Source organism: Vombatus ursinus, unplaced genomic scaffold, assembly GCF_900497805.2.
Source record: "Vombatus ursinus unplaced genomic scaffold, bare-nosed wombat genome assembly UNPS02014822.1, whole genome shotgun sequence".
Lineage (NCBI taxonomy): Eukaryota > Metazoa > Chordata > Mammalia > Diprotodontia > Vombatidae > Vombatus > Vombatus ursinus.
Genome location: NW_020954600.1, coordinates 317,141 through 341,699, shown reverse-complemented (window position 1 = coordinate 341,699; position 24,559 = coordinate 317,141). Strand labels below are relative to the sequence as shown.

At 42.0% G+C, this 24,559-nt stretch overlaps 1 protein-coding gene across 1 annotated transcript in view; it reads right to left on the bottom strand.

The window, feature by feature from the left end:
* NUP160 (nucleoporin 160) overlaps window positions 1-14,568 on the bottom strand; it is a 48,265-nt gene extending 33,697 nt beyond the window's left edge. The window contains exons 1-11 of the mRNA XM_027837830.1: window positions 14,451-14,568; window positions 13,420-13,528; window positions 9,188-9,398; window positions 8,691-8,913; window positions 7,664-7,742; window positions 6,856-6,970; window positions 6,177-6,335; window positions 5,094-5,171; window positions 4,731-4,828; window positions 4,364-4,448; window positions 3,148-3,216 (exon numbers count right to left, since the gene is read on the bottom strand). Coding sequence (XP_027693631.1) covers window positions 3,148-3,216; window positions 4,364-4,448; window positions 4,731-4,828; window positions 5,094-5,171; window positions 6,177-6,335; window positions 6,856-6,970; window positions 7,664-7,742; window positions 8,691-8,913; window positions 9,188-9,398; window positions 13,420-13,528; window positions 14,451-14,550 — 1,326 coding nt within the window. The 5' untranslated portion in view covers window positions 14,551-14,568. The remainder of the gene's footprint in view (window positions 1-3,147; window positions 3,217-4,363; window positions 4,449-4,730; window positions 4,829-5,093; window positions 5,172-6,176; window positions 6,336-6,855; window positions 6,971-7,663; window positions 7,743-8,690; window positions 8,914-9,187; window positions 9,399-13,419; window positions 13,529-14,450) is intronic.
* Window positions 14,569-24,559: the final 9,991 nt, after the last annotated feature.

Genomic DNA, 24,559 nt, shown 5'->3' with positions numbered 1-24,559 from the left:
TTAAAAGGTAGAAAGGTCCAGTGTAAATCAAAATGTTCACAGAAATACTTCTCGTGGAAAAAGGAACTGGAAACAAAAGTATCTACCCATTGGCTGGAGAATAGCTGAACAAACATGCCTACTATGATTACTACTGTGCACTAAGAAATGGCAAAGAACTAATTCAGAGAAATGTGAGAAGATTTGTATGACTTGAAGCAGAGCTAGAAGAACAATAAGCACACAATGACTACAAAAATACAAATGAAAAAATTACTAAAAGGAAGTAAAAGGCTTAATAATGGAAAAAAAATAATGGTTATGGAATACAGATACTAAAACCTATCTTCCTCCTTTTAGCTGAGAGGAGGAAAACAATAAGGACAGAATTTTGCCTACACTGTCATATGCAATCACTATATCATCAGCTGGTTTTGCTTACTTATTTTTCTTTCTTATAAGGTAGGAATCAATTCCAAGTGTGTGGTGGGGAGGCAAAGTATATCCAGAAATGACTGTGATGTAAAAACAAAAGATACCAACAAAACTTATGTTTAAAAAAATAGAAATGAACAATTCATGAAAAACTATATTTCCTTATAAAACATGTTAAAAATATGGAAGAAGTCAAGTAAAATTATTTCCTTTTCTGAAAAAAGGAAATAGTAGGTTGGTACTATTGATAAAGATCTAGGCTGGCAGATCCATGGACTGCCACTGAATCTTGACTTTAGCATCATAACTGACAAAGACTTCCATGGAATCCTAGTAAGAAAGACAGAAAAATATGGGCTAAATGACAGGATTATTAAGTGGAGTTTCAATTTATTAGGTAACTGTATTTATAAATGAGTTAAAAGAGTCATGTAGGGGGCAGCTAAGTGGCACGGTGGATAAAGCACCGGCCCTGAAGTCAGGAGGACCTGAGTTCAAATCCAGTCTCAGACCAAACACTTGACACTTACTAGCTGTGTGATTCTAGGCAAGTCACTTAACCCCAATTGCCTAAAAAGAGCCATGTAGTGTTAAACAGGAGGGAGATAGCTAATAGATCACCACAGGGCTCTTTCCTTGGCCTTGTCTCATTTCAATATTTTTATCAATACTTTCATGAAGATAGAGAAAATGCTTAACTATTTTGCAAATGATACAAAGTCGAAAAAGACAATTAATAAATGAAGTGACAGAATACTGATTCAAACACTCTGAGGGGCTGAAATGCTGGGCTCATCAATGAGATGAAATTTAATAGGAATAAAGGTCAAGTTCTATCCAGGTTCAAAAAAAATCAACTGTACCTCCACAGACTGGGGGAGATGTGGAAGGGGAGCAAGCAGGTCACATGAAAAAAGATCTGAGGGGAGTTTCAGTTGCTAAGTTTAATATGACCTGATGACCTGTGATGGAGCTGCTTAAGAAGTTACAGTAATCCTAAGCTTTGTTAACAGATGTATCACATCTTAAGCACTGTGTTCACTAGTAGGTGTCATGTCTTAGGAGGGACATATGCAGGATCTGACTGAAATGGCCAGGGTCCTGGAACCTTGTCATACAAACGATGGGTGGAGGGGAATGAGGATAAAGAATTGAAGAGAAAGATATGGTAGCTTGCTTTGGGGAGTCAAGGCTCTCATGTCAAAAAGCAGACTTGCTCTATGTTGTTATCCATTGGCTAGAAATTATAAGGATGCATATGTTCACCTAAATATAAAAATAAAGTTTTAACGACTAGAACTGTCCAACTACTGTCTTGTGATTTTTTTCTGTTCCTCGAGGGGCAACAACATATCCAGAGGATGACCTCCTAACCAGATGGTTTAGAAAAGACTTCAGTCTTTAGAATAGCTAATCTCTAAGGCTGTTCCCAACACTAATATTCATGATTCCACCTCAAATCTGCCAGGAAAAATTCCTATTTACTGAAAACCTTTGATGAAACATCTTAAGGTGAAGAATCCTTTTGTAAAAAAATATTCCTTTGTGCCTAAGATTTTTCTAAACCACAGGAAACCCACATTCCTTCTATTTGAGCCAGACACTACCAACTGAAAACCAGTCCAGGTCATACCAGTACTTCTTTCAAGGTTAGAAATTTTATGGAATGAGCTCAGTACTCACTTTTTACTTTGGAGGGAGATATCTCATGGCATCACAGCCAGGAAACACTGAGAGGAACCTGGGGAATATGCCTCATAAGGAATTCCTTCACTAAGAAGTGAGAGGTTTTACTCTTTAGTAAAAGATCTTTTATCTAAAATAAATCTTTAACCCCTACCCCCTCTCTACCACCCAGTCTTTAAGGTTTAAGTCCTTTGCAGTTCTTACTTCTCCCTCACCTTTTACAGTCAATCAGTTACTAGGTCTTATTGATCCTGCCTTCAAAACTTCTCTTGCATTCTTTCCACTCATACAGACAGCCACCACCCTAATTCAGGTCCTCCTAACTCCTCTCATGGACTTCAGCAATAGCCTCCTCATTGGGGTATTGGCTTCCAGTCTCTCCCTTCTCCATCCCATCTACACACACAGGTCTGGACCATGTCACTCCCCTCCTCAAAAACAACCCTACTGCCTCCAGGAAAAACTGTCAACTCCTCAGCTTGGTACTGAAATCCCTGTATGTACAACTTGACTCTAACCTACCTTTCTAGACGTAGTTCACACCACTCCCTGTCCCAGCCAAACTGGTCTAGCTGTTTCTGGAACTCAACATTTCCTCTCTTGCCTCTGCACAAACTCCCCCACAGCTAAACACACTGTTTCCCCATGCTTACTTCTTAGAATCCTTAGCTGCCTTCAAGGGGTTCCCTCTCTGCTTTTTCTGAACCCCTAGTTATTAATGCTGCCTCCTCAAATGATCTTGTATTTTACTCAGCCATTTACATACTCCATCCCCTAGTAGAGTCTAAGTTCCTTTAGGACAGGGACTGTTTGCTGATCTTGTCTTTGTATTCCCAGGGCCTTGCACAGTGCCTTGAACATAGTAGGTGCTTAATAAATGCTTGTTGAATTGAACTGAAAAAGCAGTTGTCCTTTACACTGTAATTGTTAGCATATCCCTCTACCTGGGTGCACTGTAATTAACAAATGCAAACCATATTAACCTTACTGTTTCTTGCATAAAAACACAAAATATTAATAGCAAATATGGATCAACTTCTTGCTAACCTGTAAAGCTTTGAAAATAGCAGCATTTGTGAATCGTCCAGGCGTGAAAAGACTCTCTAGATAGGTCTCCTGTAGGAACATATAGCAAAGTCAGCAAAGCCAAATGAAAGAGACTGAAAACCAAACTTGAAAAACTTCTTTAAAAAAAAAAAAGAGAGAGCGAGAGAGCACAAATTCCTACATTTTCATTCACATTAGACAGAGTATGGAAATTGTTTCTACATTTGAGTAGGAAAGTAGTTCTCTAAACTCTACAAGGCGAAATGAAACCCATGATCAATCTCCTTCTGCTACATAGAGCTATTCTTGTTCTTCGTTGGAAGAATACAGCTACTCAGCTTCCAACTTAATAGACTTTGGGCTGCTGAGGATGGTAGTGGGAAGTTGGACTGCCCCTTAAATGGCACTTCAACTCCACTGGAAATCCCTTATTAGAAAATGCCTTCTTAGAAAATACATTGTCACACTGGCTCAACTAGAAAAATTCACCTTTGTATCACTCCTTAAGGTTTTCAAGGATTTTCTATGGATTATCTAGATAATCTTATTTTATTCTTAAACCAACCCTGTGAGACACGTTTGCCACATGCCATTAATCATGGCGAACATTTATACAGTGCTTTAATGTGATGGTACGGTAAAATTTTTATCATTGCAACATGGAAAGCCTCCAACACTGATGTTCCTAACTCCCACCACCAGGGTTCTAATGTGATGTTTCTTACAATAAAAATGGAATCAGATAGGGGTTTTGATGGAAATTCTGGGGTCCCCAGTTAAATCAGGCAAAAGGACTCCCCCTTCTTTCCATCCTCAGTCCTTTGGATTCACTTCCCTTTCATACCACCACCACTACCAATAATAATAACACCAATAATTTCCATGTGAATACCACCTGGGTTTGCAAACTGCTTTTTTGACCCTCATTTGATCCCCTAAGGATTAGGCAGGGCAAGTACTTTTACTCTCATTTGACAGGTGAGGATGGCAGTGGGAAGTTGAACCCAATGTCAAACACCTTGGAAGTAATAATAATAAGCCAGGTGTCCTGACTCCAGCTCTATCACTCCTGCGACCTTACAGGACTTCTAGGTCCTCCCAGAGCTCCTTAGCACTAATGTGGTTAACTGAGTGGGCTTTCCATCTGTGAAAGCCAGTGTGCAAAGTCAGTCCCCTCATACTCCTTCCTATTTGCCTTGAGCTGGGTGCCACTTACTCTTGGGTCCTGGTCATCTCCGATAGTGACTTCCTCCTCTGGCAGAGACTGCATGAAAACTGGGTTCCACTGCCCTGCAACATTACTGAAGAAGAACATGGCTGTCAGGCTAGCAACAATGACCACCAGAGACAAGCTGAGGAAATGTGACCTAGACATCCAATTTGCCGCAGAATTTAACCTTCAGCTCATGCTCTCAGTAAGTTTCCAGCAGGTTCAGCTCCAAACCACCAGCCCCTTTCAGTACTTGGACAAACACTCTCACTCCTCATAAAAACCACAGCCACATCTCATAAGTCACCCTGTTTTTTCAAGGATGGGTATGTTTTGAGTAGGGTAGGGTCATAAAGAGGGAAATAACACTTACTGTTCAAAATTGATGTATTTCACAATTGTTTGGTTCTCAACATCATGCCATAGTGCCCAGATATCAGTGGATGTTAAGGTAAAGTCAATTAGTGTCTCCTAAGGGAAAGGAAGAGAAAAGATAAGTGCATCAAAAAGTAGAAGGAAAAACAAAAAAAATCTAGAACGAAAAAAATTAAAACAAAACAAAAAAAAAACTTGAAGGACAATACCACACTGAACTGTGGCAGAATTCAGATAAGAGTTCCATTCACATGTGCAGGGAAATCTTAGTTGATAACCTGAAGTCTCTTAAACCATATAATGCTTTGTGGTCTGGACCACTATGGTTTACAATAAGGGGATTTTTACCATGAGAACCTACCTGAGATGTGAATAATGAGGAAATGTGATCTAGACTGTATCGGTTATTTTCAGTGCTCACCAACTGGAAGATGCAGAACTGTTGAAATACAAATTTTTAAGCAGGATGATCAAACAATGCTTTAGATAAAAGAATCAGCATAACCAAAGGTAGCTGAATTGTTTTGAACCACAAAACAGTATTGGAAACAACTTGAAATTTCACTGCAAATCTCTTCAGTGTCAGTTATTTTCTTTAAAATGAAGAAAACAAGGGGGCATTCACCTAGTCATTTATCTGTATACTGCTCTGTGTCCCAACCTGCTTTTTACCTCTTGTTCTGGGCATGGTACTCAAAGCAACTGTTTTTGGAAATATGACTAAATGACTACTGTATGGATCAACTCACTGGTCTTGACGACTCTCCAGACCAAATCTCCCTTCCCTGGCCCCCGTTTCCCTCTACGTTGTCTCACCGTTCTAGAATGAATGGTTCTTGATGGGAGGGCCTATCTCACTTGTTGTATTTGTATTTTCAGCACTTAATGGAGTCCCTTGTATGTAAGTAACCAATAAATGCTTCTTTATTCATTCATTTGAGCAATAGCTTAATTATGAGTGCTAGGAGAATAACTTGTAAAAAGAAATGCTCTTGTTAAAAAATATATTCCGGACTCATATTTGCCCTAGTATAGAACACATCCCCAGGTACCCACATATCTTTTCTCTACAGCCGATGGCCATGGTTGGGCTCCTCTCAGATACCCATTTTGGAGACATGCCTTTTCTGAAGGCAGGTGACGTCTCCTGCTTTCTTGAGCTTCTAGTCTTCCTCTTTTGTCTCCAGCTAATTCACCCCACAGTCCTTTAAAAGCAGAACCTCCTCTACCAACTCCATTTTTCTACCTCTATTCTTCAAAATCTGTTCATTTCCACGTCCTCACAGTACTTGCTGGCATCTCACAAATGACAATTAGTTTATGCATGAAATGTTCAGTAAGGTAAATGAAAGAGATGAGATTTTTAAAAGACAAAAGGATTCACTTTATAACACGGCTCCAAAATACCCATGGAAAGCTAATGAAAATGCTAAACAACATATACCTGCCCCTGTTTTGGTGCATGCATATAGACACCCAGGCAGAGGCCCATGGAAGGGGAATAGGCGAGGCGCAATTTGTGGCCAGTCCCAGCTGCCAGTCTCAGGTCTTTATTTACAGGCACATATTCCAGCATGTCAGCTACCATCAGGCACATTTGGTCCTGTTCGAGATGGAAAGATAATGAGACACAAAAAAAGTTGTTAAAGATCCTTCTTTCCCTCTGATCATCAGAAACGGTCAATCCAAGCACACTTACACAAAATTCACTATTGGCATTTATTTGAACAACCGGATAGATTTTATTTATATAAAAAGGTAGGGTGAAACATTTCTCTTCAATTTTGACAGATCTAAAAAGGAAATTGGTATCACTGCTGCCATTTTTATGATGATTTTTTTTTTTAGGTTTTAAGTTTTTTTTTTAAGTTCAAGGTTTTTTTAAAGTTTTATTTTACCAAAATATATTGTTATGACTACAACCTGCTCCTGTTGTGCTTTAGAAATTATAAGTGCAAACTGCAATGTATGAAAACAAATCTCTTAATGATGTCAGGATTTCCAAGATTTCTGATCTGTCTTTCAGACCAACATAATTAGCTTCAATCCCTCATCATTCACCCTTTAATCTTAAGCTTAAGAATGAGAACAGGCCCAAAGTCAATGGCTCTTTGGGCCTTTACCTTGTAAGACCACATCCGGAGCTTGTGATCCTGGCAAAGTGCAAAGATGAAGGCATCATGCTCCACACAGTGAACAGAGAGACTCACGGGGCGGTCAGAAGGGCTCTGGTCACCCCTAAAAATGTAAGCATACAGAGCTGTAGCAAAGCCAGAGAGCAGTCATTTAAAAGAGACATGCAACATGAAGTTTTTGAGGTTTTCATGTACTTTTAATCAACAGTAGCAGCAGCATTAGTTTACCACCTGCTGAAACACTTTGAAAATACTATTATGGGACAGGATTATTACCAGTTATAGAGGCTAACTGTGGACTCATATTAAGTTTGTATTGTATGTTTGGATTTGACCCAAATCAACAACATCATTTATAACAGAAAAAGGTTCCATTCTAATAGCATTTTTTCTCTCATATGCTAATCTGCTCTAAGAAACAAGCAATTTCTACTAATTATTCTAGATGAAACTGGATTTAGAAAATTAACTATATATAGGGGTGTGTTTATGTATAAGTTCCCATTCCATGAAAAGTATTGGACAGAATGGATGCTGTCATAAATGAACCATGACTAGACTCTCTGGTGCTTGCTTTCATCACACACGATGCTATAAACTTTTCTTCTCTAGGAAGTTATTTAACACCATCAATTACAAAACACTTAACAAATACTTCAGAATTAGTATGACATTCTCTACTATAAGGCATCAAATCCTATAAATAAGTGTTTTTTGTGCCTTTTAAAAAAATCTAGGCCAAGGCATAAATTAGACCAGTACAGGTCTTTTGACTTCTTTGCAAGCTACTACTAACCTCATAGCTGTTGGCATCCAGCCTGTGAGCAAACGTTGCATTACTGAGCTCTGTTTCAATTCTACAACTGACACAGTACCTTGAAAACAAAAAAAGAAACAAAATATATCTAAGGTTCCCCTTACTTATGTTTCGCCCACCTAAAAGTAGTCCACAGTTAACAAAACTGAAGAGAGAAACTTGGGCTATATCTTCATCTGAGGAGAATACGTTAAAAAACATTTTTGGGGGGCAGCTAGGTGGCATAGTGGATACAGCACTGGCCCTGAAGTCAGGAAGACCTGAGTTCAAATGTGGCCTCAGACCAAACACTTGACACTTACTAGCTGTGTGACCCTGGGCAAGTCACTTAACCCCAATTGCCTAAAAAAACAAAACAAACAAATTTCTCAAGATGATTGAATGAAAACATGGGCTTGAAGTTAAACAAGATGACCTGCTGACAGGGTCTAGCTTTGGAAAAGCACTTTACTTCTTCCTGGGAGCGGAAACCAAATCCATTTTTTAATCACATTAATCTATTTAATATTAATAATTTTAAATGCTAGTTTTTGACCTTAGGATAGGAGTCTATGTTTTAGTTTTATCATCTATAATAATACATTGTATAACCTGGAGTAGATTATACAATTTGAAAGCTCAACCTCAATTTTCCTACTCTTTTATAGGTTTCATTGGAAATTCATTTGGAATCTATGAGTAAAACATCAGACTTGTACAAAAAAAAAATGGTGCCTAATTCAGTTCAATCAATATTTATCAAGTTCTAATATGTGCAGACCTCACAGGACTTCCAGTCTAGTAATGGGGATAAGTTAAAATTTAGAGGTCAAGAAATACTGGCTACAGATTCAATGCTTTAAACTATGAGAAGATGGAAGTACTTGAGCCATGCCAGCTAAACCCGGTTAGGAATGCTGGGGAAGGGGCTCCTTCCCTTGAGGAAGGGGGCAGAACGGGACGACTGAAACCCCCCCCTCCCTTCATAAGGCACAATTCTAAAACGGAAGCCAAGTCTCCATCTTACCAGGTATATCATGAGGAGGTAGTTTCAGGACAAATAATCCCCCAGAAGCTGAAGGGAGAGCAAACATTGCTTCCCCCTCGCTGCTGAGCCAGGCAACTGAAGTGGTAGCATTGGGCGCCAGTCCGGGAACTGCAGGGATTAACTGGCAGTTGCAAGGATCCCTAAAATCAACTTTCCCAATATCAGTGAATATTGACTGCATTTGACTCTCAGTTACCAATTCCTGCAAAATAACAAGCCATTAATAAATTAAAAAATAATCACTCCTTTATACTACTATCAACCCTTTTAAAGTGAAAATGGGTTGTCTAGAAAGAAAAAAAGCTCCTCCATGCGATCTTTAAATATTCAGCCTGATGCACATTGGGTAATTACAACTCTAGTAAGGAAATCAAGTCTGCTCATAATCCAAGGGATAATGTTCTAAGGCACAACTAAAGGGAAGGTTACGAGTCACTGATAGCCATAGTCATTCTGGAACCTTCACTTAAACTTACACTCCTGTACATCCGGGAAGGGTGAGGCAGTATTAATCGGTGTACTGTGTGACTGGTTAAAATCAAAATGATCACATGATTATGAGTCTCAGAGATGTGAACACCTCCAGGTAAGACACTACAATTTTGGAATTTGAGGCGGATGGCATTATTCAGAAGATTTATGTCCAGAGATTCCTCCACCAGCTCTAACATATCGCCTGAGGTGACCCTGTGGAAAGAGAGAGAGAGACTTCCTGGTGGTTATCAAGTTTATACTTTACTCTGTTACTGGACAGTATAAGAATATTACATGTATGAGTATAATAAATATTATATGCAAATACCCCACATTTGAGAATTCAGATAAACTTAGACCAATGTTACATACACAATGCCATCCAAGAGCCCCAAATCACAAAATTAGAGTTCAACTTACAATGCAGAGAATAATATAAAATCTAAGACTAAAAAAATCCCCACAAAATGAAAATACTTCCAAGTTTCATTTACCTGAGGCAATTCAATTCAACAAACATTTTAAAGAACCAATTAGGCAGCTAAGTGGAGCAATGGAAAGAGCAATGGACCTGGAATCAGGAAGAGCTGAGTTTAAATCCTGCCTCAGACATTTACTAGCGGTGGGACAAATCACTTAACTCGTTTGCCTCAGTTTCCTCATTTGTAAAATTAGGATAATAAAAGCACTCACCTCCCAGAGTTATTGGGAGAATCAAATTTATAAAGGCCTTTGCAAACCTTAAGGCACTATACAAATGTTAGCTATTATAAAACACTTGCGTTAGGCACTAGAGAGAAAAAAGAATAAGTGTAACAGTTCTTGTCTTCAAGAAATTCACATCCTACTGGAGGTGAAATAATTGGAATTCAAATATGCAGGTACAAAAAAAACCACAAAGTAATTCTGAGAGTGCGGCAGGTGGCTAACAACTGGGGAGATCAGGAAAAGCCTGGTGTAGGAAGCGATCCTTGAGGTGAGAGCCCAAAAAGGAGCAGGAACAAGAGATGGTAAAATTTAATATGATGGAAGAACTGTTGCCATGAAGTTTGTCTTCATGATATTGGTCATGTGACTAAAATTAACATACTATCAAGCAAAGGCAACTTCTACAAGCCTGTGTGATCCACTGCTAACTCCTGTGGCTTCTGGCAGGGCCTGTAGTATGTGGCCATTTATTTGCTGCCCTCATTGTTCATCTTTACACACCACTTCCACAGTTAAAAGGAACATAATAGTATATAAAAACGATTCTAATCTTATGAGGCTGTTTGGTTTTCTCTTGCTATTTCCAAAACAGGGCTTGCATATCAGTAAGCAAAGAAATTCCTAACTTTAAGAAGGGTAAAAAAGAAAAATTTTCAAACTCATCACCTATACGCTTCTACTGAAGACAGAACTGTTCGGTCAAAGGCTAACTGGAGAAGTAGCTGTAGCCTTCATTGAAAATCCTGAAAACAGGGCAGCTAGGTGGTGCAGTGGATAGAGCACTGGCCCTGAAGTCAGGACGACCTGAGTTCAAATCTGCCTCAGACCAAACACTTGTCACTTACTAGCTGTGTGACCCTGGGCAACTCACTTAACCCCAATTGCCTAAAAAAAAAAAAAGAAAAGAAAATCCTGAAAAGCACCTCCACACTCATGTTTTCCCCAATATATCAGGTAAGCTATAAAATTACCTTCCTCCCAAGTAAAGAACTCCTTATTCTTGACTATCTTATCAAATTTACTTGACAATTCTGATTCATCACCACTATCTATCTGCCTTTGCTTCTCTAGGCTCCTGCCAAATACTTATGTCTGTTTCCTAACTCTGACCTTTGCCATATTGTCTTCCTAGAACGGTGCAATCCTGGTACTTGCCTGAAGTGACCTCTATGTCTTGTTTTGTATCTTAGCACTCAGAAGAGTGCTTTAGTGGATTCCCTTCTTCTGTATCAGAAAATTCAGATTCTCTCTTAACCTTCCCATGATGTCTGCTCCCCAACTCATCCCCTCTGCTCCCTGAATGAAATTCACTCAAAGCCTCTTCCATCCAATCATCACACTTGCACATCTAAAAGTCTTCCTCCAAACCTCACAATTCACTATCTCCTCTTAGCCCATTCCCTCACTGCTAAAAAAAAACTCTAAAACCTATTGTTTCTATAAAACCTTCCCTAAAGAGAAGAAAGGCAGGAATTATTCTCTTACTTTATTCCATCTAAAACAAGTCATTCCAAGGCGCACAGCACAAAATGCTGGATTTGGAGACGAAGGATATCAGTTTGAATCTAACACTTAATAGCTGGCACCTCCATTCTTTGAACCTCAATTCCACCTTTATTTAAAAAAGGAATTATTCTACTTATGATAACTACTTAACAGAATTACTGGAGGAAAATGCTATGGAAATCTTAAGGTGCTAAGAAATAATAATGATTCAAAAAACAAACCCAAAACAAAACAAAAAAAAACCAACTGAAATTATAATTACTGATGATGAAACATCTTCTTTCCCCTTTTCCAACTGTCTGCATTTGATTGATAAAGAAACTGCATCTGACTCAGAAATGACTCCTAAGAGACTGACAGTAAAGTGCCCAATGAATAGGGAATGGTTGAATGAACAGTGTTGTATGAATGCCATGAAATATTATTGTACCCTGAGTAACAAAAATAAAAATTCAAAGAAATATGGGAATTCTCATATTAAGGGATACAGCAGCATAAAGAAAGCAGATCCAAAAGAAGAATATACACATTGAGTACAACTATGTAAGTAAAGAAAATTAAACAGCAACCAAAGGCAGGTTATCTATAATGGTGCTGGTTCTACCCTGTTAAACTGAAAACAGACAACTCCCCTTTGTTCTGACAAGTAGTAAATTATAAAAGTGCATGGTTACTTCAACTATCAGTCACAAGTTGCAATCATTTGTTTATGTTTTAAGGACTCTGCTTTGTAGTTTGTGCTCACTGGTGGAATTTAAAAAAATTTATACATCAACAAAAAGGAAGTACTCTACATGCAGGCTAGACACTGTACATATAATGGCAAAGCCAGAACTAAAATGTGTTCATGGGTTTCCCTATAGCTCCACTCAGGAGGTAACCTTGCCTTGTATCTAAAAGCTGCCCTATCCAGCAGACCTGCTCACAAACCTTCTATGGCTCCATACTGCCTATAAAATAAAGTTCAAATTTTGTGCTTGACACTGAAGGCCATCTACAGTCTTTCCAGTTTCCTATAACAGCCACTCCCTTCCCCAGTCAGACTTAATTTTTAGTCTATCTCCAAACACATACTGTTTTCATACCTTAATGGCTTTATCGGCTATTTCTCATACTGGTAATGGCTTTCCTCTCCTTCTTTACCGGCTGCATTTCTACTCACTTCTTACAGCTCCACCAGATGACTCCCTTTGGGAAGTCTTCCCTAATCAACACCTGGTCCAGAATGATCTTCACCTTGATGTCTTACTTAAAACTTTGCAGAGCAGAGCTAATGCACCTACCATGGAATACTTTGTAGTCTAAGTTTTCTTTCTTCTGGCATTACTAGAGCAGCCCTATACTTGGCAGCAAGTAGGTGCCAAAATTAAAACAGACTAAACTTTTTTGGGCTGTAGATAGGTTAGACTAGAGACTGACTGACCATGGTTAATTGCTGTGGGTCACGTGACAAACAGAAGAGTGCGAAGTGGCAACCCTACATTTTTCAAGGGCTGCCTGAAATCCTTTGGTGGGCTGCAAGTGACCCACGGCTGTATGTTATGCAGGCCTATACTAGACTGTAAACTCTGGGAGGACAGATCAATATCTTATCTAAACAATGTATTTTTCCTAGTATCTATCACCATGTTCTATATGTTACTGTATAGTACAATATGTTTAATGTTGGTCATTTTTATTTTCTACTGCCTGGGATCATAAATTTATAGGAGAAAAGGTCATTCATTAGAGGTTATGTAGTCCAACACCCTCATTTTACAGATGTGGAAACTGAGGTCCAGAGATATTAAATAATGTGACCAAAGTCACACAGGTACTGAGTCAGCAAAGTATTAAGTCAGAATTCAAATCCAGAATTTTTTCTCACTACATTTGTTCTCCATATAACTTAGAAATCACATTTTTAGAAGTCTCTTCCCATTCTTAAAAACCATTATTCACCTGAAGTAAAGTCCCCCCATTGTACAAGAATATATATGGCCCAGCCCTCCTTTCTGGCAGTGGTAACTGTAACACTCACCAATGAATGAACCTGTTTCTGGTGACTGAAAACAACTTGCTGCTTTCTATATAGTAGAAGCCACCAGCACTCTCAACATATTTCACAGCTCCTGATAAACCCACAAGTTCTGCAAAGGGAACATCAGAGAAAGGCTTAACACTCAGGCACTGAAAGCAGTCTTAGATCACAGAATGTTAGAGCTGGAATGGACTTTGGAACAGAGAATGTCAGAGATGGAAGGGAATTTGAAGCACAGAATGTCAGAGTTGGGAGGGGCTTTAAAACCTAGTATATCAGAGCCAGAAAGGGCTTTAGAACATAGAATGTTAGAGGTGGAAAGTTTCTTAGAATATGAATGTCAAGGGGCAGCTAGGTGGAGCAGTGGATAGAGCACTGGCCCTGGAGTCAGGAGGACCTGAGTTCAAATGTGGGCTCAGACACATAACACTTACTAGCTGTGTGACCCTGGGCAAGTCACTTAACCTCACTGCCTAGCCAAAAAAAAAAAGACCAACAACAAAGAATATGAACATCAGGAGGGACTTTTGGAGCTGGAGAGATCCTTAGAACTGAGAATGTCAAAGGTGGGAGGAGCCTTAGGACAAAGAGTGGTGTGAGGGCCCTTAGAACAGAGAATGGGAGAAGCGGGAGGGTCCTTAGAACAGAAAATGTGAGGGTGGAAGGGCCCTTAGAACAGAGAATGGGAGAGGCGGGAGGGGCCTGAGAACAGAGGCCATGAGGGGTGGGAGGGGCCTTAGAGCGGAGAACAGGAGACAGGGCCTCAGAACCCAGAATGTCACGGCTGGGAGGGATCTTCAAAGAGAGAACGTCCGAGCCGGGGCCCCTTCCGATCCCTTGAGCCAAGCTCCCCTTTAACAGACACTGAGGCACGCAGGGGGCGGTGACCGGCCGCTGGGTCCGAGGGCTCTGCCCCCAGCCCAGCGACGGCCTCGGGAGCGCAGACAAGCCAGGGGAGGGGAGAGCAGCTTGAGGGGCCGGGGGTCCAGGGGAAGGGGAGGCCGGGGCCTGAAGGCCCGCTCGCCGCGTACCGGAGCCGTCGACGGTGAAGTCCCGGAAGCGCCGCTGTGTCTCTCGCTCGGCGCCGCACAGCTCCACGAAACTCTTCTCTAACGCTCCCGCCGCCGCCATCTTCCCGCCGCCGCAAGGCCCGACGGGACGCGAGGGTCCACCCGACGGCCTCGCGTCACTTCCGGCGCGGCCGCAAGGCCTTGCGAAGCCTCGAGTTCAACGAGGCTCAGCTTATTGCTGGGGCCCGGCCCGGCCGAGGAAAGGCCAGAGCTTCGAGTTCCCGGCTAGAGCGTCCCCCGAGGCCGCCCCCGCCCCCACCCCCACCCCCGGCCCATTGTCGCTGGACCCTGAGGGGGCGGAGCCAGAGCGATTTCGTTTCCTCGCGCAGGCGCAGTGCCGTCAAGGGGCTGCGGCTTGGTAGGGCGGGAAGGGAGCTGACCTACCTCACAGTGTTACAGTGCAGGAAACTGAGCCACAGGATCCTAGACCTAGAGCCGCAAGGGACCCGAAAGGCCATGTAGCCCAACCCTCTCACTTTACAGATGCAGAAACTGAATCCCAGCGAGGTTAAGTGACTTGCCCACGGTCCCAAAGTGGTAAGTACCAGAGGTGGGATTTGAACCCAGGTGCAGCTAGGTATTCCAATGGATAGCGCTGGTCCTGGAGTCAAGAAGACCTGAGTTCAAATCCGACCTCAGACACTTATTAGCTGTGTGACCCTGGGCAAGTCACTTCACCCCGTTTGCCTCAGTTTCCTCATCTGTCGAATGAACTGGAGAAGGAAATGGCAAACGACTCCAGTATCTCTGCCAAGAAAGCCCGAAAAGGAGTCACAGAGAGTCAGATACGACTGAAACGCCTGAACACCACCACCACCACTGTGATATACACGGCAAAGCATGCAAAAGACGAGGCTCCCTGGGGAAGGTGGGACTGGAAGGAAGCCGGGGAGGGCAGTGGCTGGGGCCGAGGGCCAGCCTTCCAGGCACGGAGGACGGCCCTCAGAGAGAATGCTGGGAGCTGAGAGATGGAGCCTCGTGGTTGAACCACAGGGTGGACAATGGCACTGGATGGAGGAGTGAGGCGGTGAAGAACGGGAGACGCGGAGGGGAGAGGCTAGCCGCCTTCAAACATTTGCATGGTTGTCCTATGGGAAGGAGGTTCGATTTCCTCCACTTCACCCCAGAGGGCGGAGCTAGGAGGAATGGGGGCGAGTCGTTGGCACGATGTGCGTAACAGCTTCTCAGTCATCAAAGCTGTGCCAAGTGGAATGGGCTGCCTTGGAAGACAGTGAGTCTTCAACCCATGGAAATCTTTTAGTAGAAGGGAATTCTATTCAGGGAAAAGGTTTGACTCGATGATGTCCTCTAAGGCCTCCCTCCCTTGCCTTGCCACAACGTTGAGATTCAGTGCATCTCCCCCTGTGAAGGGCACAGTGATCACATGAAACTGGAGCTCAGCAAGAATTTGTAGAAGAGAAGGAATGTACTTAAATGATAAGTGAAATTATACTGCCACCTAGTGATACGTTGCTAAAGCAAGCTATTGGCTTTGCTCATTGTCCAAATTGATAGTTGTTTTCTGAGAAATCTACTTTTTAAGTCTTCTTTCGTGCCCTCCATGGTACCCATTGTAGTGCTAGGTATACCATAGAGCTTAGTAAATATTGGTGGGTAGCACTTGGGGCAGGTGGGTGACGTAGTGGATAACCTGGACCTGGAGACAGGAAGACTCATCTTCCTTCGTTCAAATCCAGCCTCAGACACTTGTGATTCTGGCCAAGTCACTTCACCATGTTTGCCTTAGTTTCTCCATCTGTAAAATGAGCTGGAGAAGGAAATGGCAAATCACTCCAGTATCTTTGCCAAGAAAACCCCAAATAGGGTCACAGAAGAGTTAGACACAACTGAACAATATACGTTCTACTTCTTTTTTGAACATGCTTTATAAATATGAATGAAGGCTCATCCATGCCTACCCACTCTTTGCGACTCTTGTCTACTCCTTAGGATTTTAGATTTGGAGCTGAAAGGGTCTTTAGAGGCCGTTGAGAATAAGCCCTTTATTTTATATATGAGGAAACTGAGGCACAGAGAGGTAAAATGACTTGCCTAGGGTCACAGTGTCTAATTCAACAAGCATCTATTAAGCACCTGCTATGTGCCAGGCACTGTGCTAAGCTCAGGGGATTTAGAAAGAAGGGCAAAAGCAGTCTCTGCCTTTGAGGAGATCCCATTCTAATGGGGAAGACCACAGACAAATAGCTAGGTACAAACAAGATATATACAGGATAAATTGGAGATAGTCTCAGAAGGAAGGCACTGGCATTGAGGGCAACTGGGAGAAGCTCCTTGCAGAAGATGGGACTTTAGCCAAGATGTGAAAGAAGCCAGAGAAGCTGGGAGGAGGAAATGACATGAGGAGGGGAAGAATTCCAGGTGTGGGGGATAGCCACTGAAAAGGCTTAGGGAATGGAGGGTCTTGTGGGAGGAATGGTAAGGAGGCCAGTGTCACTGGATCGTGGAGTATGTGGAGGGGAGTCAGGTATAAGACAACTGGGAAGGTGGGATCTGACGCTGTAGGTCTTTCTCCTTTCAAGTCCAGGACTCCATTTAGCACAACATTCTGCTCCTCTCCTAAGTTGCCACAGGGAGTTCCTACCCATATTCTGGGGGTTGTCATCTCTTTCTCTTGACTTTGTGAGGCTATCAATGGAGCATGTGTGATGTACATTGGTTATTCTTCACTGTTATCACATGATTAGTCCATCTTTTTCCTTTATACATATTTTTGGAGGGGGCTATCACTGGTTGTCCTGATCTCTGTCTTGCCACTGGACTCCAGTGGCTCTGGAGAAGAGTGTGAGGCTGATGACTTTGCACAGCTCTGCCACACTTAAATCCAATTCACTTGGAAGTCAAGACATCACTCTCCTGATGTCATTGGTCCTCTTCGAGAACAAAGGATGAACAACAATTTTTTGGAGGCTGGGCCTAGCGTTGGACGTGTTTGCTTTCTGAGGACCACTCTGGCAAAGCAGTGAGAGGCTCATCGCCTGTAGGCTGTTCAAGGCCACACATGAAACAAACAAAAATACAAAATGGCCCTCAGCCCTGTGTGACCCCCCTTCTGCTTTTGCAGTGACCACAACAAAGACTGTGCATAAACATTAACTTCTTTAGAAAATTAGCACTAAATATGGAACCCTTTAATTCAGGAACCCTCTGATGCTACTTGTCCTGAAGGATAGATTAAGTATCTTGGAATTAGATAAGGGAAGTGATTTTCTGAGGAAAAAGGGCCCTCAGTGATTTACAAGGATGAGAAGGAAAACAGAAAAGAAGTCTAGAGAGAGTGTCAAGGTAAAAAATGGCTATGGAATGGAAGGGGACAAGGAAAAAAAAGAATAAATATTGAAAGAAGGGTGTCCTAAAGGTGTCTTCTGTAATATTAATCGTTGTTGTTCAGCTAGTTAGTGAGGGCCTGAGGGCAGGAACCGTAATCTGGGCCCCTACCTAAACAGGAGGAGGAGGAGAAGTGCAGGCTAGAAGGCCTGTTGTTGTTATTATTGGGTAGTTTCAGTCATGTCCTACCCTCTGTGACCCCATTTAGAGTTTTCTTGATAAAGATGCTGGAGTAGTTTGCGTTTTCTTCTCCAGCTCATTTTACAGATGAGGAAACTGAGGCAAATTGGGTAAGTGACTTGCCCAGGGTAAGTATGTGAGGCCAGATTTGAACTCAGGAAGATAAGTCTTTCTAACCCCAGACCTGGTATTCTATCCACTATGCCACTTAATCATAGCTGACATTTATATAATGTTTTAAGGTTTATAAAAGACAGCTAGGCAGCGCAGTGGATGCAATGCTGGGCACTGGAGTCAGGAGGACTTGAGTTCAAATTCTGCTCCAAAAGAGCCTTTGAGGTTATCTAGTTCAACCCCTTCATTTTACAGTTGAGGAAACTGAGGCCCAGAGAGATTAAGTAATTTGCCCGAGGCCACACAGGGCAAAGTAGTCTTTACAAATGATCTAGTTTAACCTGCTGATTTTTCACATCAGAAAACTGGGGCCCAGATAAATTGTGACTTTCCTATGGTTAAAAAGGTACTAAGTAAGAAAGCCAGGATTAGAACACATGACCTCTGAACCCAAATCTGGTACTTTCCCCATCATGCTGTCTATATATACTACCTCACTGTGACTCCGGGTACCCAGTGCTTTTATGCTTCCTCTTGGCTCTCCTCGGATGCCTATCAGTCTGTGCCTGCTCTGTGTTTTGCCCCTCTATAAAATATTCTGTCTACTAAGTGTTGGTTCAAGTGAACCTGATTATTTTATTTTAGAGTATCAATGAGTTATATGGCTGGTGTTTTACCTCCCAGAAGTATTTGCATTTTAATGTATAATGCCTTCATCCAAAAGAATGAATCCGCCATCGTAATCTTGGGCATTAAGAATTGGCCATTTGGGGATATGTTTTTAGCTAGAGGAATCATGGAATAATAGATTTAGAACTGGGAAGAGACCAGAGAGGTTGCCACCTATTCTGCTCATGTATAAAACTGATCCTGAGAAAAGGAAATATCATTTGTTCTTTTAACAAAATATGAACAGTGATAACTACCTGAAATGCAGAGCAGAGCTGGAGGGGTAGAATATGGCTTTGAAGGCTCCCAGAACTGTGACATCACCAAACAGCGAGATTTTATTTCATTTTTTAATTAATTAATTTCTTTTTAGTTTCCAACATTCACTTTTATAAGATTTTGAGTTCCAGACTTTTCCTCCTCCCCAAGATGGCCTGCAATTTGATATAGGCTATACATGTACAATTGTATTAAACATATTTCCACATTAGTCATGCTGTGAAAGAAGAATTCAAACAAAAGGTGAAAACCATGAGAAAGAAAAAAACAAAAAAAAAAGAGAAAGAGAAAATAGCATGCTTGATCTGCATTCAGACTTCATAGTTCTTTCTCTGGATGTGGATAGTATTTTCCGTAATGAGTCCTTTGGAATTGTCTTAGATCGCTGAGAAGAGCTAAGTCTATCATAGTTAATCATCTCACAATGTTGGTGTTACTGTGTACAGCGTTCTTCCGGTCCTGCTCATTTCACTCGGCATCAGTTCATGTAAGTCTTTCCAGGTTTTTCTGAAATCTGCCTGCTCATCATTTCTTGTAGAACAATAGTATTCCATCACATTCATATACCATAACTTGTTCAGCCATTCCCTAATTGATGGGCATCTATCAATTTCCTCAATTTCCAATTTTTTCCCACCACAGAAAGAGCTGCTATAAGTATTTTTGCACATGTGAGTCCTTTTCCTTTTCTTATGCTCTCTTGGGATATAGATCTAGTATTGCTATTGCTGGATCAAAGGCTATGCACCGTTTTACAGCCCTTTGGGCATAGTTCCGAATTGCTCTCCAGAATGGCTGGATCAGTTCACAACTCCACCAACAATGCATTAATGTTCCAATTTCCCCACATCTGTTCCAACATTTATCATTTTCCTTTTTTGTCACATTAGCCAATCTGATAGGTATGAGGTGGTACCTCAGGGTTGTTTTAATTTACAGTGGGATTTTAAAGAGCTGAGACTCTATAGATATTTGAATTTGGCTCCTGATGAGGGCCCTTTCCTCTTTATCGTTCTCCATCTTTCTTGAATCCCCAGGCCTGAGATTTCAATTGGGCCTCCGCTGTGAGAGTTGTAGGATGTCATTGAGCCTCTCTGCCCTGTGAGATCAAGATGCTGGAAGAGCACACTGGTCAGTCAGGACACTGGACTGCAATTGCTCAGCAGACAGAAATCTCGTTGCTTTCTTCTTGGATCTGCTCTTTCTTCCCCTTTTCCATCTCTCTCTCCTCTTCTAATTGTTACTGCTCCCCTAACCCCAGTTTTACTTTGTATGTTGTTTTTAATTGTTGTTCACTCATTTCAGTGGTGGATTTGACTCTTCATGACTCCATTTGGGGTTTTCTTGGCAAAGATACTGGAGTGATTTGTCATTTCCTTCTCCAGGTCCTTTGACAGATGAGGAAACTGAGGCAAACAGGGTTAAGTGACTTGCCCAGGGTCATATAGCTAGTGTCTGAGGCCAGATTTGAATTTAGGAAAATGAGTCTTCCTGGTTCCGAGCCCTTGCTCTATTCACTTCACCATCTAGCTGCCCCTTGGTCTTCATTCTCGAAGAGGACCAATGACATCAGGAGAGTGATGTTTTGACTTGCAAGTGAATTGGATTTAAGTGAGGCAGGGCTGTGCAAAGTCACCAGCTTCACTCTGTCCTCCAGAGTCATCAGAGTGCAGTGCCAAGACATAGGTCAGGATGACTGGTGATGGTCCCCGATGTGGTGGAGACCTTGGCCTTTTTAGTCCTTCCCAGGTCTCAGTTTGTCTGGGGCAACACCCATTCAGTAATTAAAGGCTGGGTAAGAATGGAAACCAAAGCTCTGAGGATACAAAAGAAAGTAAACTGTCACCCCCCCATTCCTGCTCTCAAGGAGAGTGTAACGGAAGAAGCAATATGCAAACTATGGATTGTACAAGCAAGTTATATTCAGGATAAATTGGAGATTATCTCACAGGAATTGGGAGATGGTCACAACTTAAAAACAGGAAGAGCTGTGGTCCTCCTTTACTTTTCCTTCCAGTTGACCACAAATACCAAAAGGTGTTAAGTATCCAAAAGAAAAAAGTCGATTCAGGTCTGTAGATGTTCTATAATCTGGATAAAGGTCAGGGCCTCAATTAAAAGGACTGATCCAGGGGTCTGTCTACTTCCTGCATCCAGTGCTTTGGTTCTGTTAGATCTCTCCTTTGGTATTGCCCAAATACGGAGCTATCATTGGAGATTATGTGGGCCCCCCAGCACAGCTACCAACTAGAGCCTGACATAACTTCTTTAGGCAACCACAAGGCCACGCCTGTACACCGTTTATATTTCTTTTGCTTCCCTTACAGATCCTGTTTATACACCAGTAACAGTAAAGTTCTTTCTCTGTCTGCATGGGACTGTCTCAGCTTCAACGCTGACAATGTCTGTCGCTAGAATTGTTTGTTTCTGAATCTCAGCCAAGAAGAGCAACAGTTCTATTTTCCTTTCCATTGCCACTTCTTTCTTACCAGTGCCAAGTGTGGGACCCTACTTGTCAAGAAGTCATCCAGACAAGGAAATGCTCTTTCTTGGGATGTGACAGACATTTTAACAAAAAATTTGACCCTTGGCCCAGTACAAAAGTCCTTCCTTAAATGGCTGTTTCTTTGTAAGACTTCTGCAGGATTTTTGAAAAAAAAGACATAAGCACATAAACTCATTAATTCTTTCAACATTCATTTTGGAGAACCAGGATTAGTAGATATTAGGATTCTGGTTTTACAAAACATGAAGCTGAGGTACAGCCCAGTAAAATGATTGACTCAGGAGGTCTCTGGTATGGTTTGATAGTTCTATTATTTAATTACTTTTTACTTTAAGCATTTTAAAAATTATTTTTCTCCTAAAGACACAGAAGGAAGCAAGTGTTTCCTTCACTTAAAGACAATAGAAGTATGATGATAATAGACCTATCCATAGTGATTTAAGGTTTGAGAAGTGCTTTACATACATTACCTCCTTTGATGTTCACAGCAACCCTGTGACATTTAGTAACAGATTCCTCCTCCTCCTCCTCTTGCTCCCTATCTTGCCCAGGTTAGAAGTATAGCAGCCACTTACAGACTTGATCTCAATTCGAGCTTAAGCCTGGAAGCTTTAATCTGTTCTATTTTTTTCCCTCCTGGGACCATTAGCTCCTTTTTAGGCAACCTGGTGAACTTGTGCCCCTGGGGGCTTACCATATTGTGCTGGACTAAGTAGGAACACCATGTCGGCTTTTGCCCGATTGTAGCTTAGAACTCCTGAACCCAATCAGACAATCAACCTCAGCCTCTCCAACAGCACCAACTAGAAACATGGATTACCATGCCTTGCTTCCCCCCTATTTTACAGATGAAGAAAATGAGGCTCAGAGAAGTTAAAGGCTTACCTATGGTTTTGTGGCTAAAAAATGTCAGATGGAGGATTTGAATTCAGGTTTCTCTTGATTTACCCATGGTCACATAGCTGGTAAGTAATAGAGGCTGCATTTGAGTCAGGTCTTCCTGACTCTAGGCCTGCTGATCTATCTACTGCACCACCTAGCTGCCCCTTAAGATGTTTCTAAAGGTCTGATTTCTTGCCCAGGAATACATTATGCTGTTTCTAAAGGTCTAATTACTCCTGGGCAATGCAGAAACAATTCCCTTATTTTATAGAAGAGGAAATTGAGGACCAGAAAGGTGAGAAGTGATTTGCCCAAGGTCACACAGGTGGCAAACAGGGGAGCCAGATTTCCAACCCAAGTCCTAATGATGGGGTTGGAATCTGGGCCCCAGAAAGGAAAAACCCTGCACTTTCCCACATGGCCAAATCTCTGGCTTTTGTCTGAGGCTTTAATCCCATCAATTGGCCTTTCATTGTGGCTACACCCCATCTCCCCTCCATTGTTTTACCTTCCTATGGCCCAGACCATTTCCCACCCTTAATCCTAGCTAGGCTCCATTCTCCCTTGGCCATGAGGTCCAGGTCCCAGGAGTTCTGTTCACCCCAGCTTACTAGCCCCTCCCATCCAGATCTCCTTAGGCCCTTACTCCCATCACCCCAAACTACTTGGCCACTCCTAGATCCCTCCCACAGTCTTTCTGTATATAAGGTCCATCTTGTCTCCATTAAGATGCTCTGATTCTTAGAATCTAGCCAATAGCCCATAGATGCTCAGATTCCTTAAGAGTCTAGCTAATATGGCGAATCTTCGATAAACCTTGTTTTTAGCTGCAAGAAGGCTTGAGTCGAATTCTTTCCGGCAGGACCTGGGTGTTGTGATTTTGGGATTCCAGGACCCCTAACCTCTAGACCACATCACTACTGAAGAGGTCTAGAGATTTTGGGGTGCTGGGAAACCCCAAGATCGCGGCACCGGACCCTGCCTGAAAGAATTCAACTCAAATCTTCTTCCAGCCAGAGAAATAGTTTATTAGAGGTAAAACATACAGGCCAGACTCCCAAGGAACCTGAAGATTAGTAACGCCCATGGGGACAAGCGGGCATGAGAAATTCTCAGCGTCTGAATGGGGGCCAGGGTGGATCTTTTATACACTAAAGTAACTTTGGGTGGCCAGAGGAGGTGGGGGGTGGTTGGGAAAAGGGTCTAGGTGAGAATTCCATTTGGAAGGTCTGAGAGATTTGAGTAAACAATGAGAATAGATAATGAAGGGAACTGGAAGGTAGAAGTTTGCTTTCAAAGGGAGATAAAGACAGTAGATAAGGAACCTAAAAGTTTAAGGGTCTTCTGGGATCGGTAGACAAACGGGAGCCAGATTCTTTTTAGGGCTGGGGCAAAGGTGCATCTGAATAAGATCAAAAGGTAAGGCTGAGGCTTTCCAAGGGAAATAAAGAGCTGGGGCCTGTAGAGCCAGATTCCCTTTGGGGTAAGGGGTGAGGATCTCGACTTGGGCGGAAACCCATCACTATGAGCTCAAACTGCCTCTCACCATGGGCAGGAGATATACATTTTATATAGTCTTGTGGGAAATTAAAGAAATGACACATTCATTGAAGTGAGTCAAGTCAACAAGTATTTGTTAAGTGTCTACTATGTGCTAGGTATTGTGCTAAATACTGGGGATACAAGAAAAAAAGACAAAAACAGTGCTTGCTTTCAAGAACTCACAGTCTAATGTACAGGCATTAGGTTCCCATATCTCAACAAGGTATTTGACAAAGCCTCTCATTCTATCCTTGTGGACAAAATGGGGAGACGTGGGATGGGTGATGGTATAATTTGGTTGATTCAGAATTGTTTAAAATGACTGGACTCAAAGAATTCTGCTTAAAGAATTGGTTGGACGTCTTGGTGATGTTTAGATAGAGGAAGAGAAGGTTCAGGGGCAGGAGCCCTTGGGGAGATGATGAGCTCTCCCTCACGGGAGGTTTTCAGGCCAATGCACGACTTCTTGAGGATATTCTCAAGGAGATCCTTGCTCAGGGGTTGAGTCCAAGTCTTCTAAACTCTCATCTCATTCTGAGATTCCATGATTCTC